Below are 18,632 nucleotides of genomic sequence, written 5' to 3'. Positions count from 1 at the left end.
AGAAGATTTAGAACCGATTTAAAAAAAGAGTGTGATTAATTTTGCGATTAATCGTGATTAACTATGGAGAATCATGCAATTAATAGCGATTAAATATTTTAATCGATTGACAGCCCTAAATGAAATGTATATAGAGTGTGAGTCTGCTTTCATTAGCCTATGTTCAGACAATAGATTTGTGAAGAGGGGCAGGCTGCCATTTTAGTATAGAAAGTATCTGCTTGTTCAACACAAAAGTTGCCAACACAAACAATAAAGCACAGATTGTAGGAATTATCAGCACAGTGGAAAAGTGTCTATAGAGAATCTGATTGGTTGCATCAAACTCCCTGTTGCATGACCCTCACCCTAACTCCCGGTTGAGTAATAATAACTGACTGTACAACAGCTTATACCTTAAACTCCATTAAACGCCAGGATGAGCTTACTAAATAAATTCAGTTTAGAATATGGACATTTAACAGGAAATCTTAGCATTACTCATAATTACTATACCATTCTCTCATTGTTGTCTGTTCATTCAGAGATGCTTGCAGAGTGCCGGACTAAACACAAATCCAACTTGAAGAAGAAGTTTCAGCGTTTGTTTGAGGAAATCACAAACTCAGAAAAGTTGATACTTCTGAAAGAGATCTTCACAGAGCTCTTCCTCACAGAGGAAGAGATTGGAGAGGCCGACAATGAACATGAATTCAGGAAGATTGAAACGGCATCCAGGAAACCAGTGATTCCAGAAAACACAATCAAAAGTGAAGACATCTTTAAACCCTTACCTGGAAGAGATGAACCAACCAGAACAGTGCTGACAAAGGGAGTGGCTGGCATTGGGAAAACAGTCTTAACACAGAAGCTCACTCTGGACTGGGCTGAAGACAAAGCCAACCAGGATATGCAATTCATATTTCCAATCCCTTTCCGAGATTTGAATCAGCTGAAAGAGAAACAGTTCAGCTTGGTGAAACTTCTTCACCACTTCTTTCCTGAGACCAAAAAAGCAGGAATCTGCAGGTTTGACAAATTCCCAGTTATGTTCATCTTTGATGGTCTGGATGAGTGTCGACTTCCTCTAGACTTCAAGAACAACGAGTTCCTGGATGATGTTACACAGTCAACCTCAGTGGAGGTGTTGCTGACAAACCTCATCAAGGGGAATCTGCTTCCGCTTGCTCACATCTGGATAACCACACGACCTGCAGCAGCCAGTCAGATCCCTTCTGAGTACATTGACATGGTAACAGAGGTGAGAGGCTTCAATGACCAACAGAAAGAAGACTACTTCAGGAAGAGTTTCAGAGATGATGAGCAGCAGGCCAACAGAATCATCTCCCACATCAAGAATTCACGGGGCCTCCACAACATGTGCCACATCCCAGTGTTCTGCTTGATCACTGCTAAAGTTCTGAAGCATCTGTTGAAAACCTGTGACACAGAAAACCTGCCCAATACCCTGACTGCGATGTACATCCACTTCCTGGTGGTTCAGTCCAAATTGCAGAGTGCCAAGTATCATGAGGGAACTGAAACAGATCCACACTGGACACAGAACAGGGACATGATTCTCTCTCTGGGAAAACTGGCTTTTGAGCAGCTGGAGGAAGGCCACCTGATCTTCTATGAAGAAGACCTGAAACAGTGTGGTATTGATATCAGAAAAGCCTCAGTGTACTCTGGAGTCTTCACACAGATCTTTAAAGAGGAGTGGGGGCTGCACCAGGACCAGTTCTTCTGCTTTGTCCATCTGAGCATTCAAGAGTTTCTGGCTGCTGTTCATGTCATGGTCTCATTCATCAAGACTGGTGTCAATCCACTGTCAGAAGCCTCCAGCTGGTCTAGGCTATTCAGACCCAGATCCGCAGTAAAATATCTCTACCAGAGTGCTGTGGACAAGGCCTTACTGAGTCCAAATGGACATCTGGACTTGTTCCTCCGCTTCCTCCTGGGCCTTTCACTGCAGACCAATCAGACTCTCCTACGAGGCCTGCTGCCACAGACAAGAAGTAGCTCACAGACCAATCAGGAAACAGTCCAGTACATCAAGAAGAAGATCAAGAAGAATCCCTCTGCAGAGACAAACATCAATCTGTTCCACTGTCTGAATGAGTTGAATGACCATTCTCTAGTGGAGGAGATCCAACAGTACCTGAGATCAGGAAGTCTCTCTACAGTCAAAATCTCCCCTGCTCAGTGGTCGGCTCTGGTCTTCATCTTACTGTCATCAGAAGAAGAGCTGGACGAGTTTGACCTGAAGAAATACTCTGCTTCAGAGGAGGCTCTTCTGAGGCTGCTGCCAGTGGTCAAAGCCTCCAATAAAGCTCTGTAGGTTCATACATAACTGGGTAGATCAAATATATTAAATAAAATATATATACATTTTCAAATGTGTTGTATATCTCTCTCACCAATTCTTCTTCAGGCTGAGTGGCTGTCAGCTGTCAGAGAGAAGCTGTGAAGCTCTGGCCTCAGTGCTCAGCTCCCAGTCCTCCAGTCTGAGAGAGCTGGACCTGAGTGACAACATCCTGAAAGATGCAGGTGTGAAGCTGATCTCTGCTGGACTGGAGAGTCCACACTGTAGACTGGAGACTCTCAGGTCAGTATTCCTCTTCGTGTTCAACAGACAACTATTTAAATCCTGATTTACATACACGTTACTATCAGCAATTATCACACGGCTTTGTTGAATGCTTGATTCTGATTGGTCGATCACGGCATTCTACAGTCTGTTATTTCTGTGTATCAGACCATTGCTTATAACAGACAATTCTGATGACAGAATCCGGAGGCCGTGGGTCATATCAATCTACAGAAAGAAGTCCAGTAAATGCTGTTGCTTTAATAATCAAATGAACAATGGGAGTGCCTCTCCTAGTTACATTTTGATTTCTTTAGTTAGTAACCGTGTAATAAGCTGGATGATGTACAGCTCACATAAACACATATCATGTAGAGGATTATCTCTGTTCATGTCATTTTAAAACCAATTGTGAATCCAATATTTAGCAAGACTTCCTAGTCTATGTGAATTACTTTCCATGATATGTGAATTACTTTCCATGATATGTGAATTACTTTCGAATTACTTTCCATGATATGTGAATTACTTTCCATGAGGACATTTCATTGTTTCCTCTCCTTGGATTCAGATTCAGATTCAGATTCAGATGACTTTATTTATCTCAGAAGGACAATTCATTTTCACAGCCTACCCAACACCTTAAAAGCTCACAGGCGAGGAACAAATACTCCTGACAGACATGACAAGACATAACGTAACAGCATGACATAACAAACTAGAACGAATGCAACGCGGACTTATGCCTCCGCCATTAGTTCATTCTAGAGTCCAAATCGCCATTTGAGGCAAATTGGAAGAAATTCTGTCAAGGCGCTCCTGAGATGTTGCGTTACAGAGCTTGGAAATTGGGTGTGTGAGGTCACAGTGACCTTTAACTTTGACTACCAAAATGTAATCAGTTCATCCTTGAGTCCAAGTGGACGTTTGAGGCAAATTCAAAGAAACTCCATCAAGGCATTCCTGAGATATTGCGTTAACAAGCTTGAAAATGGCATTCGAGAGGTCACAGTGACCTTGACCTTTGATCACCAAAATGTAATCCGTTCATCCTTGCCCCCAAGTCGACGTTTGAGCCAAATTGGCAGAAATTCCATCAAGCCATTCTTGAGATATCGCTTTAACGAACTTGGGAATGGCAATAATACGTATTTATTAATGGTGCATCTATCATTTACAAAGTATGAGAATACAATCATTAAACACATTAGAGATTAGGTTATTAATCAGGAATAAAATGTTTATAACTGTGTTACTAATGCTTAGTGATGTATGAATAATGCTTTATAAATGATGAATTCATGATGAATTATGTATTTAATAATGGTTTATTAATACTTTATAGTGTATAGTTATTATAAAGTGTTACCACATTGGGTGCTGCTCAGTGATTTTCACTGCACAGTGAGGTTATCGTTTCACAGCACACTGTGGGATATGTCGCTAGTAATCACAGTAACGTGAACGTTCACAATCATGACCACTAATCATTACATAATGTTAGGCAAACAACAGATGACTAAATAAATGGTTAATGATAATTGAATGACAGCAATAGCCAATGAGCTGCATTGAGTCATTCGGTTAGAAATCCATGGTGCATCATGAGAATACGGCACTTTAACTCATTCATGGCCAGTTTAGGACTGCCAATATTTAGCACAGGCCAAAGATTTTCATAATTGTTGGTCATCTTTCAAGACCCACAGTAAATTATCTATTAGCACCAAAGTGATTTGCAATACCTCAAAATGAAGATGTACGTCTCTGGGTTCACCAGGAAAAAAAGTGAGCTTTTAGCATGTTCTGTACTCTACTTATAGCCATTTATATACACCCTGTTTTCACCCAAAAGGTCTCTCTGAGAAGAAAAACAGGAGAAAAGGCGATTTTTGTAAAGCACACAATCTCAGGCAGAACTCGCTCTCAATTCTTTTATTTTGAACTGCCTGGCAAGCTTCTGGTTAGCAACACCGCACTGCTGACTCCCCAGTCCTGGGTGATGTAGTGGCAGGTGATGGTCACGTAGTTTTCGGTTGTCATGGCAGTCCAGCTATCTGTCGTCAGTGCAACCTTGCCGCCGGTAGATGTAACGTCAGCTAGCTCTGCTAGCAACTTGGACTTAGCATCACCATATCTCTTCTCAAAGTGCCTGGTGATTGTGCTTCGGCTTGGGATATCGTATGCTGGTTCCAGGAGGTGCATCATTTGCTTAAATCCCCTGCCTTCAACCATAGAGATAGGCATCATGTCTTTTTCTATAACCCCACAGATCGTCTGGGTTATTTTCTCTGCTCGCCGTGAGTCACAACTTTTCCTCTTAAACGCTGAGCTGATGGTGGGTTGCTCTAGCGGAGATGAAGAGGAGCCAGCCAATTTATCTGAATGAACACCGTTCAAGTGATAGAGCAGTGCTGTCGTTGTGTTGGTGTAGCTGTACACCGATTCACAGTGTTTGCATACGGCAGTATCTTCTCCTTTCTTATCAAAATGTTCCCACACAACGCTTCTCTTCGCCCTCTTCATGGTCGTTGCAACTGTGTGGGTTTTCCTTTCTATTTCAGACCAATCTTAAAATGGCTGCCTGCCACCAGGTGTTCAGAGTTTACTGCGCCTGCGTGATGTGTCTGAAAAGGGCTATAGTAATACCATTGCGCCCTCTGGTGGATCATTAAGAAATTATTTGAAAACACCATTCTTCTGTCAGAAATCAGAACGCAAGTTGCTTTTTGTTTTTGTTTTGATCGAGTAATTTTTCTTTGCTCGAGTAAATCCTTAACAAGCAATTAATCGAGTTTCGATTAATTGTGTGCATCCCTAAGCCCAACCAAACGCTGCTGTATACACTGGCTTTGTTTTGTTTGTTTCTGACATTGTCTGACATAAATAGATTAAAAAAAAAATTTGAATTGTCCCTGGGCTGCAAACTCATTTAAACTGTGGAGATCAAAGTGATTTCTGTGGAGAGTAATGTTAGCGTTACTGGCAGGCTCTGTTCCCCCGAGACGCTGTTTCTAACTCGGCGTGAGAGCGCGCTCGAGGTTGCTGCTGGAGGAGCCGGCTGGAGGTATGTGCGCATGGCCGTGTGCTCCAGACGGCGGGAGGCTTTGCGGAGCTGCACACCGTGGAAAAAGTGCATCAAACTCAGATTGATAATCCTCTAACATCATTTGAGCTTATTGAGGTAATATATTAATATTGTAACAACAGATATTACAGATATAACGTCTATAATGAAGACGTGCCAACTTTGATGACGTGGTGTCCAGTATTTTAAGAGCAGAGGGTTTTTTCATTTCCTGGAAAGTTGCTGTTTTGGAGATGCGTGGTTTACATCGGACAGCGACGATATGTAATGTTACACAAACACGCAAAGTTCAAATTAAGCAAATATTGAATTAGTAGATGGGGCTCCTCCATATTTTGTGTAAAGCCAGAGAGTATGGAATACACAGGGAGAAGAGACCCACATGTATGATAAGAACATTTCAGCAAGTATGAAGTTGATTTAAAAAATCCTGCTTTAATTTGTGCTGTCCAGCCCTCCCACAGCTCATCAAATATGGCATTCACATAAAAATATTTGCAAGACATTGTTGAGTGACACTCTCTCCCTCTTTCCCTCTCTCTCTCCCACACACACACACACTAGGGATGTCACGATACCAAAATTATGAGTTCGGTACCGATACCTGCCTAAGTATCTCGATACCGATACTCAAACGATACCACGGCAAAAACCTAAAACATCAGGAAACATGTGCCCAGTACTCTACTGAGCACATTTTCTCCCTTTCTATTTGTTTAGCAGAACTCTGCCAAGGTGTATTGAGTCATTTCATTTTGTGTTCAGTCTACTTTAGTAGGCTATGTGGGCTAATAATCCTGGGCTTCTAAATGTGTTTTATTTTGGCACAAGGAAGGGATATTAACATGTTGTCCTGTGTATTAATGAATGTCATTATGTTTCTTATTTGCATGCACAATAAATAGGCTATTGAAATATATGCTATGGTGGTGGTTTATTATATGGTGTAATTTTTCATGTCAGGTGTGTTTTTGACAATTAATCACTATATCATTAATAATTGGATTATTGTAAATATTAGTATGGGGGACATGGGATTGCTGCATGCCATGTAAGGGTTTAATGACACTCTATGGCCTTGATTTAATTATTTAGTACATATTTGAGTCAGGGCCATGGTGTTATTGGGGCTTTTGCATTATGCAGTGGTCTGATGTCCCCTAGGTAGGCCAATTTTCAGAAAGTTGGCAAAAGAAAATGCGGTAGCCTATTATCCATGTAATGTTCCACTCACTACCATTATGCCTAATATCAGGAATGTTGAAGAGGAGGGGCAATTAATTGACGTGATTAAAAGATCTCCAGACGCCGCCAGGCAAACCCTCAAACGAGGGAAATGAACCCCGTTCTCTGATGTGAAAACATCCTAGCCTGATATTCAGACTGAAGTGGAGGGAATCATGATGGCTTGGTGACAGAGAGCACACTGCTGTCTGCCTCTGCGGAGCTGCTAACATTACACGTGTGTGCATTTGTCTCGCTATGAAAAACATCACATAGCCGTTCATGATTATACAGAGGTACGTAAAATGTATTACCAGACGGCACTCTTCAATTCGGCATATATATAATCCACGGAGAGGTTACAGTAAGTGAATAAAATGTCAATTCTGGATGTGAGTCATCTATTATCCCGCTCTCTTGCTCGTTAAAAGTGCATGTTTTTGAATGCAGTTTGGTTACATCATCCGCTCGTTGCGGCTCCCAGACGTTTGGTGAGCGGCGCCAACAGCGCCGGTCGCACACTGACGCAACTCATGACATTTTAAAAAGTATCGGTACTAAATTAACGTGGTATAGTACCGTTTTTAACGACAGGGTAGCGCGGTACCATTGTGGTACCGGTATATCGTGCATCCCCAAGACGGCGGGAGGCTTTGCGAACTCAGATTGATAATCCTCTAACATCATTTGAGCTTATTCAGGTAATATATTAATATTGTAACGACAGATATTACAAATGTAACGTCTATAATGAAGACGTGCCAACTTTGATGACATGGTGTGCAGTATTTTAAGAGCAGAGGGTTTTTTCATTTCCTGAAAAGTTGCTGTTTTGGAGATGAGTGGTTTTCATCGGACAGCGACGATATGTAATGTTACACAAACACGCAAAGTTCAAATGAAGCAAATATTGAATTAGTAGATGGTAGTGATGCGCGGGTCAGGGTTTTTTAACTCATTGAGTGCCAGCCACTTTTGGAGAACGGACGCTCCCAGTGCCAGAGTTTCAGAGCGTTTTCAGTGATTTCTCGAGGCCCACAGAATATTGTGTGATATTACTATGTAAACACTGAACACGCACAAAGAACGATGAGACTCTCTTCTATCATCTGCAAAAAAAAGTTTATTGATCCCATTTTCCGTTCTTTAGTTATGAGCCGGAGAAGATAGCTTGATTTAACCAAAAACAGCAATTTTTTTCTAGAAGCTGAGATAATGAGCCTTTTGTGAAATTAAACATTTCAAGCACATCACTGACTCTGAAGCTAATATTTTCTAATGTAGTCACACCTCAAAAATAATTTCCTTCAATAAAACAGTGAAGGCCAGGGAATTTTGTTTGGCAGAATAATATTTTTTAGCTGCAACCAGCAGCGCTGGCCCCTGCGTGCGCTGCTGGTTGCAGCTTCTTGCTGGTCTTGATTTGCTGCTGGTGGGCATCGGATATTCTGGCTTGCGTTTGCCAATCCTGTCCTGCTGTCTGGGTCTGTCTGGGTCAGTGTTGTGTGCTGCTCTGCGTGCCCCCCCCCCCCCCGCCTCAACTGCACACTCCTCCTCCGTATGGGAGTGTCTCTGGTGGCTTTCTGCTGCGTTTGCTGTGCACAGTGAAGGTTGCGCGACATCCAGCTTTTTTACAGCGTTCCGCGTGTGTTTGTCACCGGCTACCATGCTTCCAGTTGAGAATAATAACAACTCCACGGCTGATCATGCGGATGTGCTGTCGCAACGGACACGGAGGGGCTCAATTGTGGCAGCAGATTGGCTGCTGCAGGCACAGCTACAGTAATGTTATGCTTCATGCATATCGATGCATACGGATGCGATGCGATTTCCGTTTCCCCAACGACTTCTTCTTTGTTTTTTCCTCGCCTTTCTGTACTCTGGAGAGCACTGTCGCCACCTAAGGGTTCTGTAAAATAGGTTACACACCTTCAATAGCTCCCATATTTGTACAGGAGATGCCTGATGCTTTGATCCACGTCCCACCGTCAAAAAACGCAATTGACGAATATACTCGTCCTTGGCACTCTACGTTACTAAACGAAATGACGAACATGCTCGTCCATGGCACTCAATGAGTTAAGGCCCGCCCCAACCCAACCCGTCATTGGAGCCAGCCCGCCCCGCCCAGCCCGTTAAAATATCTGAAAATTCCTAACCCAGCCCAACCCAGCAGCCCGCAATGGCCAATTTAATGTAATATGTCTCCGGACTCAGGAGGAGCACAGCAGAGCTTCCAAGGTGTGCAAAGTAGCTAATAACTCTGTCTCTCTCCCCCCTCTCTCACACACACACACACACACACACACACACACACAGACACTCACATGCTGCCGTGCGCGACAACAGTTGTAGCCTAGGTCTGCTCTGGATGAGTTGCGCTGCTGCTTTCATGTCGGTCTTTCTTCAATTAATCCATGGTCTTCAGATAGCGATTCCCCAAAGTGCGGATGGCGTGACCGCAGTGTTTCAAATGGAGGTAGCAGGTATAGAGGTAGGCACTAGGCAGGCTACAGAAACAGTTCTTATTCTTCCCCATTTATTTTAATTACCTCATGCGCTCTCAATTGGCCATGTTGCAGTAGTAGGCTACTAAATGTAGTAGTGCAGCAGGTGCGCACACGGCTTGCAGATACGGCTAGACTCGCTGTCTGATTTCTTTTAATTACCTCGCTCTCAATTGTTCACAGCCTACTCACGTTGCAGTAAAGTTGACAAATAGATCACAGTCGAGTCCACAACAGAAAATCTGCGGTGGCATTATATGGACACTTCAAATAATAATTACAGCGAATAATCCTTCCAAAATGTTTGTTTTGAGAGCACATAGGCTACCTCATTGAAGCATTTCTTTACTCCATGTAGGCTATAGAGAGTGCAGCAGGAGTCTGTCTGATTGTGTGTGAGAGAGAGTTCACGTCTTTAAGGTTAATTACTCTGCGTGTTTCACTGCTCTAAATTATTTAATAATGTTGCTTTGTCACGTTCTGAGCCTGCCCCGCCCGCACCTGCGATATTTTCATAATTTGCCAACCCAGCCCACCTGCGGGGCGGCCCAGCCCGCGGGACCCGGCGGGTTCTGGGTGACCCGCGCATCACTAGTAGATAGGGTTCCTCCATATTTTGTGTAAAGCCAGAGAGTATGGAATACACAGGGAGAAGAGACCCACATGTATGATAAGAACATTTCAGCAAGTATGAAGTTGATTTAAAAAATCCTGCTTTAATTTGTGCTGTCCAGCCCTCCCACAGCTCATCAAATATGGCATTCACAAAAAAAACGTATTTGCAAGACATTGTTGAGTGACACTCTCTCCCTCTTTCCCTCTCTCTCTCCCACACACACACACACACACGCACACGCGCACACACACACACGCACACGCACACGCACACACACGCACACACACACACACACAGACACACACACACACAGTACTCTCTCTCTCTCTCTCTCTCTCTCTCTGACACACACACACACACACATACACACACATGAGATAACACTGCCAGTCATGTTTCGGGTCTAAACACTAATCTATGAGAGTAGTTCTGAACGTAAACTTACTTTGATGTCACGTCAGTGATATATATTGAATATATTGAGATCCTGCGTCCACTCCGTTCTTGTGAGCATGACTGCTCACTACAGTGTGGCAGACTGTAGTGAAAAGCTTCTCCATCCGCTAAGTGGTTTCTACTTTAGCCGTGCGTGATGACCGCATGTTTTTGATCATTGTCAGTTCCTCCAAAACATACAACTGTCGCTGTTTTCCACCTATGAGTTTTGTTGCTTCCACACATGTATCTCAGTCAAAATAAAAGCTCTCTGCAGAGCCATGTAATTGTGACCTCATGACATTTTTAAGGACATTTCATATTATTTTGAAGGCCAAGATTTATCATCAGTGGACCGTCGCTACTAAATGTATTTTATTAAACCGGACGGACAAACCCTGTCACACACACACACACACACACACACACACACACACACACACACACACACACACACACACACCTCGCTGTCACTCACCACGATCGCAGATTTAACTCCAAAACAGTAGCATTGTGGATGTGAGTGGATCTACATTTACTAGTTTAATATTATCAATTGCCTGGCCTCCCAGGATACCTCGTAATGTTGCATTTACCCCCATGCATATCGTTTGACCATTTTTTCAACTTATAAATGTATAAAACCAGAGGAAACTCGCGTTTTCTAGTGCTTCTCTATGGAGCTCTAAGCTGAGAATGTCCGAGTGTATTGTGAGCTGCACGCGCTGTGATTGGCTCGTCTGCGTTCGGGGCGTGGCTTAGCGATAGGTCAATTGATCCCAAGTGAACCGCCCCATCTGCAAAGCCTTAGGGGAGTAACCCCACCCATCTAGTGTTTAGGGATAAATAATTATTACACCTTTGACTAGGGGTGTCACGATACATTCAGTTCACGATACGATACGATACACGATATTGGGTTCACGATAACGATACGATACAATATTTTAACAATATTTTTTTGCAATCGATTTGTAAGTTGAGGGGGCATCCTCCACGCTAATTTGAGTGGTTTCACCATTTTCATCCTCCGTGTCTGTAACGTCCCTCGTCTGTTCAAACAAAGCAATGAAAAGGAGAGCGAGCATGCAATCAGATGCAGATCAGTGCCACCATGTTCAGCTTCTTTTTCTCACGATATGAGATTTAATCTCAACAAAACATATTGTCACGTTTTGATATCGCGATATATTGTGGGACGATATATTGTGACATCCCTACCTTTGACACTATACAACCTATAAAAATACACAAAAATGTAAATTTCACCCACTTCCCGAGGTCGTAGAGACTCATGGACGGTTTCGTTGTAAAGCCCATGCTCACTTCTTGGATAAGCGATGACAATTTCAGAAAGATCAGAGCGTCGGTTCCAGAGTTATTCAAGAAAATCTGGCAGGCTTAATTTGCATTTTCTCCCCATCATGCAATTCTGACCCTCTTAGAGACACAAAACCCTGAGTGAAACACATCTCTCAGAATCACCCCCCTGGCCGTTTGGGCATTCAGACATCTGCCTCCATTGGTCAAGGCCAGCCCAGACCTCCTATCTCATTTATTACATGCTTTATAAGGCATAGATAGTCCTCACTTTAGATGAGCTCACATGAAATACTTAACTAATGACTAGTAACTACCTTAATTAATCATGAGTTTGAGTATCAATAAGTGTTTATAACCATCTATTAACACTCACTAACCATGTCCAAATCATGCACAAATGTACACATAAATGTACATACGTTGTTTAATCATTTACTTACACGTTCTAAATGATCTTATGAACCATTAACAACTCCTAAGTAAATGGTTTGTAATTAATATAATACGTATTTATAAATGGTGCATCTATCATTTACAAAGTATGAGAATACAATCATTAAACACATTAGAGATTAGGTTATTATTCAGGAATAAAATGTTTATAACTGTTACTAATGCTTAGTGATGTATGAATAATGCTTTATAAATGATGGATTCATGATGAATTATGTATTTAATAATGGTTTATTAATACTTTATAGTGTATAGTTATTATAAAGTGTTACCACATTGGGTGCTGCTCAGTGATTTTCACTGTACAGTGAGGTTACCGTTTCACAGCACACGGTGGGATATGTCGCTAGTAATCACAGTAACGTGAACGTTCACAATCATGACCACTAATCATTACATAATGTTAGGCAAACAACAGATGACTAAATAAATGGTTAATGATAATTGAATGACAACAATAGCCAATGAGCTGCATTGAGTCATTCGGTTAGAAATCCATGGTGCATCATGAGAATACGGCACTTTAATTGAATTAAACTTAATTGTAAATTGTATTACTAATGTATCAAACTTGGGGAGTGCGCTTAGGGGGGCCTGATGGAGTGCAGTGCTGAAATCTTTTGCAATTGGGCATAGCGCCACCTACTGGCAACACAGAAAGTAGTTTATCTCAAGAACCGTTCTTCCAATTGACTTCAAACTTGGGGATTGCGCTGCTGGGAACCCGACAGAGTGCAGTGCCTAATTTAATGCTATTTGGCATTGCACCACCTATACTTGAAAACACAAAAAGTGGTTTATCATTCATGAGTGCTAAATGGAAAACATTTTAAAGTTGTTTGTCTCCATCACTAATTCTCATGCAGACTGAGTGGCTGTCAGCTGTCAGAGAGAAGCTGTGAAGCTCTGGACTCACTTCTCAGCTCCCAGTCCTGCAGGCTGAGAGAGCTGGACCTGATTAACAACAAGCTGTACGATTCAGGGATGAACCTGCTCTGTGCTGGACTGGAGAGTCCACACTGCAGACTGGAGACTCTCAGGTAAGATCCATTCACAGCTTTCCTCATGTGATTTGACACGTTGATTTCTCCAAAATAAGGTCCCTGCTCTCAAAACTCTCAGGTCAGTATTCCTAAATCTGCAAGTTTTACATCAGGACTCCAGAACATTTTACATTGTAATTTTGACTGAAAATAAAGTTAGGATTTTCCAGAATGTGTTTTGTCCTGACCAACATTCATACACAGCTCTGAACCTGAGGACTGAGAGAAGATCCTCCATCCTTTGATCTCATGTCATTGTGAATACTTAAACAAATAGTAAAGCAACGTTAGGTGCTGCTCAGTGATTTTCACTGTCTGCACAGTGAGGTTATCATTTCACAGCACATTGTGGGATATGTCACTAATCATAGTAACGTGAACGTTCACAATCACGACCACCAATCATTACATAATGTTAGGCAAACAACAGATGACTAAATAATTGGTTAATGATAATTTAATGACATCAATAGCCAATGAGCTGCATTGAGTCATTCGGTTAGAAATTCATGGTGCATCATGAGAATACGGCACTTTCATTGAATTTAACTAAATTGTCAATTGTATTACTAATGTATCAAACTTGGGGAGTGCGCTTAGGGGGACCTAATGGAGTGCCGAAATCATGTGCAATTTGGCATAGCGCCACCTACTGGCAAGACAAAAAGTGGTTTATCTCAAGAACTGTTCGTCCGATCGACTTCAAACTTCGGGATTGCGCTGCTGGGAACCCAACAGAGTGCAGTGCCTAATTTCGTGCTATTCGGCATAGCACCACCTATACTGGCAAACACAAAAAGTGGTTTATCATTCATGAGTGCTAAATGGAAAACATTTTAAAGTTGTTTGTCTCCATCACTAATTCTCATGCAGACTGAGTGGCTGTCAGCTGTCAGAGAGAAGCTGTGAAGATCTGGCCTCACTTATCAGCTCCCAGTCCTCCAGTCTGAGAGAGCTGGACCTGAGTAACAACGAGCTTCACGATTCAGGGATGAAGCTGCTCTTTGCTGGACTGCAGAGTCCACACTGCAGACTGGAGACTCTCAGGTAAGATCCATTCACAGCTTTCCTCATGTGATTTGACACACTGATTTCTCCAAAATAAGGTCCCTGCTCTCAAAACTCTCCCAGGTCAGTATTCCTCAATCTGCAAAGGGAGACTCTGCAAGTTTGACATCCAGGGCCCCTATCTTCCCACTGGCCATAGGCGCTAAAACTGGCGTTAAACACAAAAAAAAACACGCATTGCACCTGCCTCGAGAAAATAGCATCATGGTTTTAGGCCCCGAAATGCGCTTCACGCCGAAGAGGCATGGCGCAGTGCCAGAATAGGCCAGAATGGGCGTTTCGGCATTAAATATAGGCCTAATGCTATCTTCCCCCCTGGCGTTAATTTAGCGCTTAGCGCTTTTCAAAACCAGGCCTTATTCAGTGCGCCGGTTATATTACTGTGTGTAATTGCGCGGAGCTCTCCTCTGCCATCTCACTCTCTCTCCCCCCCTCTCTCTCTCTCTCACTCCCTCTCTCTCGCGTGTCAGACAGGCACAATGACCGATGAAAAAAAAGTTGTTATACCGTAGTTTTGAGCCCTTGTCATACAGAGGCCGTTGCATCATCCTACCTGTGCGCTCCCCTACCAAAGCCACACATGTGAAATCTCCCAGCATTTATTGAGGCTAATACATTTCGACAAGAAATAGCAACCAAATCAGCCTAAATAGGCTAAGTGGAAGATATAAATAATATATATGTTAACACAAGATGCAATTCTGGAACATTTCAATATTGGACAAAATAAAACATAAAAATCAAAACACAACCCTATGTGAAACATAATATATGTAATCCAGGTGGTAAATACAACATGATATAGATGGGTGACAGCCGTAACACGGTTCTACTGTGATGTCCACTCCTGCAAGACTTGGCTTAGGCTACTTCACACTTGGCTTAGGCTACTTCACACATACCTTTACAATAAAAACACATTTATGCAATGACTTTACATAATGTAGGCTATATTTATGTGCATCATTTAGCCTGTGCAGCAGGTAGTGTACAAGTTATAAAACTACCTTCCCTGAATGAGCCGAGTGGGGGTGCTTGTTCACTGTTGTGAAAGTTATGTGTTTACAACATAAAGATCATGAAATTGGATGGTATGAATGTCACCGATAGTTAACGTTCTATATTGTAGGCTACAGGGAGACTGCATCAGCCCTGCTGAACAGATCTGTATTTCCCTGGCTGTAAGTTGAATCGTTTTATTCAGGCTATGATCTGTGATGTGCTGAGACCTCCAAATTGGCAGAGAAGACAGCACAGTTGTGAGAAATTCTACGCTTAAAAGGCGTGGTTATAATGGTTAAGGCCGCGTATAGCGTCGGCACGAGAATAGCCAGTGCACCGGTCCACGCTGACTAATATGCGCTGTGCCTGGCGCTAAGTGCTAATTTAAGGCCGTTGCAACAATAGAGCAGGACTCCAGAACATTTTACATTGTAATTTTCACTGAAAATAAAGTTAGGATTTTCCAGAATGTGTTTTGTCTTGACCAACATTCATACACAGCTCTGAACCTGGAGGACTGAGAGAAGATCCTCCATGCTTTGATCTCATGTCATTGTGAATATCAATATCTGCAGTGTTCAAACTAACATTTTCCCCCACCGACCCACTTGGCCAGTAGATCAGAGTTCTACTGGCCACTTCTATATTTTCACTGGTCCGGCAGTCGAAAAATGAAAATAAGTACCCCCCCCCCCATGATTTATCCATAATATGTAACACAGTGAAGTTCCCTTTAGATTTGGTTGTTTTCCTTTACTTATTGATATCATTGCTGTCCGATGAAAACCACATCAGTCCTGTTTTAATTATTTTACATTACATTACATTACGTCATTTGGCAGACGCTTTTATCTAAAGCGACTTTCAATAACACATTTTTCTCACCAATAGAGCAATCAACTATGCAACACAGTCTGTGACAACTACAACTTCTGAACGAATAGTGGCAAGTTTAGTTTAGGTTAGTTTAGAAGTTTTTTTTTTTTTTTTTTTTTTTTTTAAGAGAGAGAGAAAGGTTTTCTTTTCTTTAGTGTTGTGGCACAGAGGCTGTCTAGTTATCTAGAAAATAATAGGCTAATAGATACTTCGGTGCAAAAGGCTGGAATTCCCGGCTTCTCCGGGTGCATGGAGCACACCAGCATGATCTGGCACCAAATCCAGTCAGCTAGGCGTGAGAAGAGAGACCTGCATGTAGTATTCTTGGACCTGGCTAATGCTTTCGGGTCAGTGCCGCATAGTCTGTTATGGGAGGCCTTTGATTTCTTTAGAGTGCCAGGTAGTATAAAGAGCTTAGTTAAAGCCTACTTCTTAGATATTCAACTCTGCTTTACCACAGCAGAGTACACTACAGCTTGGCAGCAGCTGGAGATAGGCATTATGGCAGGGTGTACAATTTCCCATTAGCTTTTACCATGGCAATGGAGATCATTATTAGGGCTTCAAAATGGGTAGTGGGTGGAGAAAGGCTGCAGGGAGGGCTGCGGCTCCCTCCAATTAGGGCATACATGGATGACATGACGACTATGACGTCAACCGCTCCATGTACTAGCAGATTGTTGGATAAGTTAAATAGTAATCTGCAGTGGGCTAGAATGAAAGTGAAGCCAAGTAAGTCCAGGAGTATTTCAATCATTAAAGGGAGGGTAGTAGGTAAGAAGTTTGTTATAAATGATGAGGTGGTGCCTACAGTGTTAGAGAAACCAGTCAAGAGTTTGGGAAGATGGTATGATGCAAGTCTCAGTGATAAGGGACAGTTTGAGGAGGTGAGGCAGGAAATGATTCAAGGTATTTCAAGTATAGACAAGTCAGGGCTCCCAGGAAAGTTAAACTTGTGGTGTTTGCAGTTTGGATTGTTGCCTCGGTTGATGTGGCCACTGACAGTGTATGAGGTTCCCCTTTCAAAGGTAGAAAAGCTAGAAAGGATGATTAACTCATTCAAACCCTGTTAAATCAATAACATCTCTTATCTGCATACATGTTTTTATCTCTTCTTCTTTACTTTCTTTTCTTTCTTTTTGTTCGTTTAATTTTAATTTTATTTCATACTTACTGATTTTATTTCTACTTCTGTTATACAAGTAGAGGCCTCGTATAGGCCCTTGCGGGTCTCCTGCCTCCACTTTGCACATTTATTGTCGTGTTGAAAACTATCAGTATTTTTTGTTTTGTATGTTTGAATATGTGCTAAATAAACAATAAACAATAAAAAAAATTCATTAGAAAATGGCTCGGAGTCCCACGCTGCCTAAGCAGTGTAGCCTTATATGGGAAAGGCATATTGGAATTGCCATTATCTAGCCTGACAGAGGAGTTCAAGTGTGCTAAGGTTAGACTGGAAATGACTCTGACTCAGTCAAAGGATCCAGTGGTTAGGAGTGTAGCACCCACAGTTAAAACAGGGAGGAAGTGGAACCCAAAGGAGGCAGTACAGCAAGCACAGTCAGCTCTTAGACACAGGGATATCATAGGTCAGGTGCAGCATGGGCGTGGAGGCTTAGGGTTGTGCATAGGGAAACCTGTGTGGAACAAGGCATCAGTAATAGAAAAGAGGAAGATGGTAGTTGAAGAAGTACATAGGCAAGAGGAGGCAGTAAGATGTACTAAGGCAGTGTCGCAGGCAAAGCAAGGACAGTGGGTGAACTGGGAGAGTGTAGAGAAGAGAAAGTTGAAGTGGAGAGAGTTGTGGAGCATGGAGGCCAGCAGAATTAGATTTATTCTAGGGGCTACTTATGATGTGCTGCCATCTCCCCAGAACTTAAATCAGTGGTTGGGCGAGGATGGTGCCTGCCCGTTGTGTTCTAGTGTATGTACACTGAGGCATATACTGTCAGGGTGTAAGGTCAGTCTCTCCCAGGGGCGATACACCTGGCGTCACAACCAGGTGTTGAAATGTTTGGCAGCTGCAGTTGAGGAAAAGCGGCTAGAAGTAAATTCTCTAGTTGCTAGCAAAGAGACTAGACAGATCAAATTTGTACGTGAGGGAGAAAAGATTAGACCAATTAAGGTCAGGCACAAGTTAGGGCAGCTAAGTGTAGGTAGAGCCTGGGAAATGAGGGTTGACTTGAATGAACAGCTAGTCATCCCAGCATATATAGTTAGCACCCAGCTACGTCCGGACTTGTTACTGTGGTCTGAGGTAGAGAAGAGAGTTTATTTTATCTAACTCACAGTCCCGTGGGAAGATCGAGTTGAGGAGGCTTATGAGCGCAAGAAAGCTAGGTATGCTGAAATGGCAGCAGAGGCAGAGCAGCGAGGTTGGAGGGCTCGAGTGCGGCCTGTAGAGGTGGGCTGCCGTGGTTTTGTG

The 18,632-nt window shown here is 42.6% G+C and overlaps 1 protein-coding gene across 2 annotated transcripts in view; it reads left to right on the top strand.

Annotated features, from left to right (window-relative positions):
* The window catches only part of LOC310789400 (NACHT, LRR and PYD domains-containing protein 3-like), a 291,155-nt gene that overhangs the window by 68,710 nt on the left and 203,813 nt on the right, over nucleotides 1-18,632 (top strand). For both annotated transcript variants that reach the window (XM_083651041.1, XM_083651043.1), the window contains exons 9-12: nucleotides 525-2,316; nucleotides 2,414-2,587; nucleotides 13,082-13,255; nucleotides 14,132-14,305. In XM_083651041.1, coding sequence (XP_083507167.1) covers nucleotides 525-2,316; nucleotides 2,414-2,587; nucleotides 13,082-13,255; nucleotides 14,132-14,305 — 2,314 coding nt within the window. The remainder of the gene's footprint in view (nucleotides 1-524; nucleotides 2,317-2,413; nucleotides 2,588-13,081; nucleotides 13,256-14,131; nucleotides 14,306-18,632) is intronic.

The sequence above is a fragment of the Poromitra crassiceps genome (genome assembly GCF_964638095.1).
Source record: "Poromitra crassiceps genome assembly, chromosome: 14".
Lineage (NCBI taxonomy): Eukaryota > Metazoa > Chordata > Actinopteri > Beryciformes > Melamphaidae > Poromitra > Poromitra crassiceps.
The sequence above is the reverse complement of the archived record's forward strand: the minus strand, read 5'-3'. Positions and strand labels throughout refer to the sequence as shown.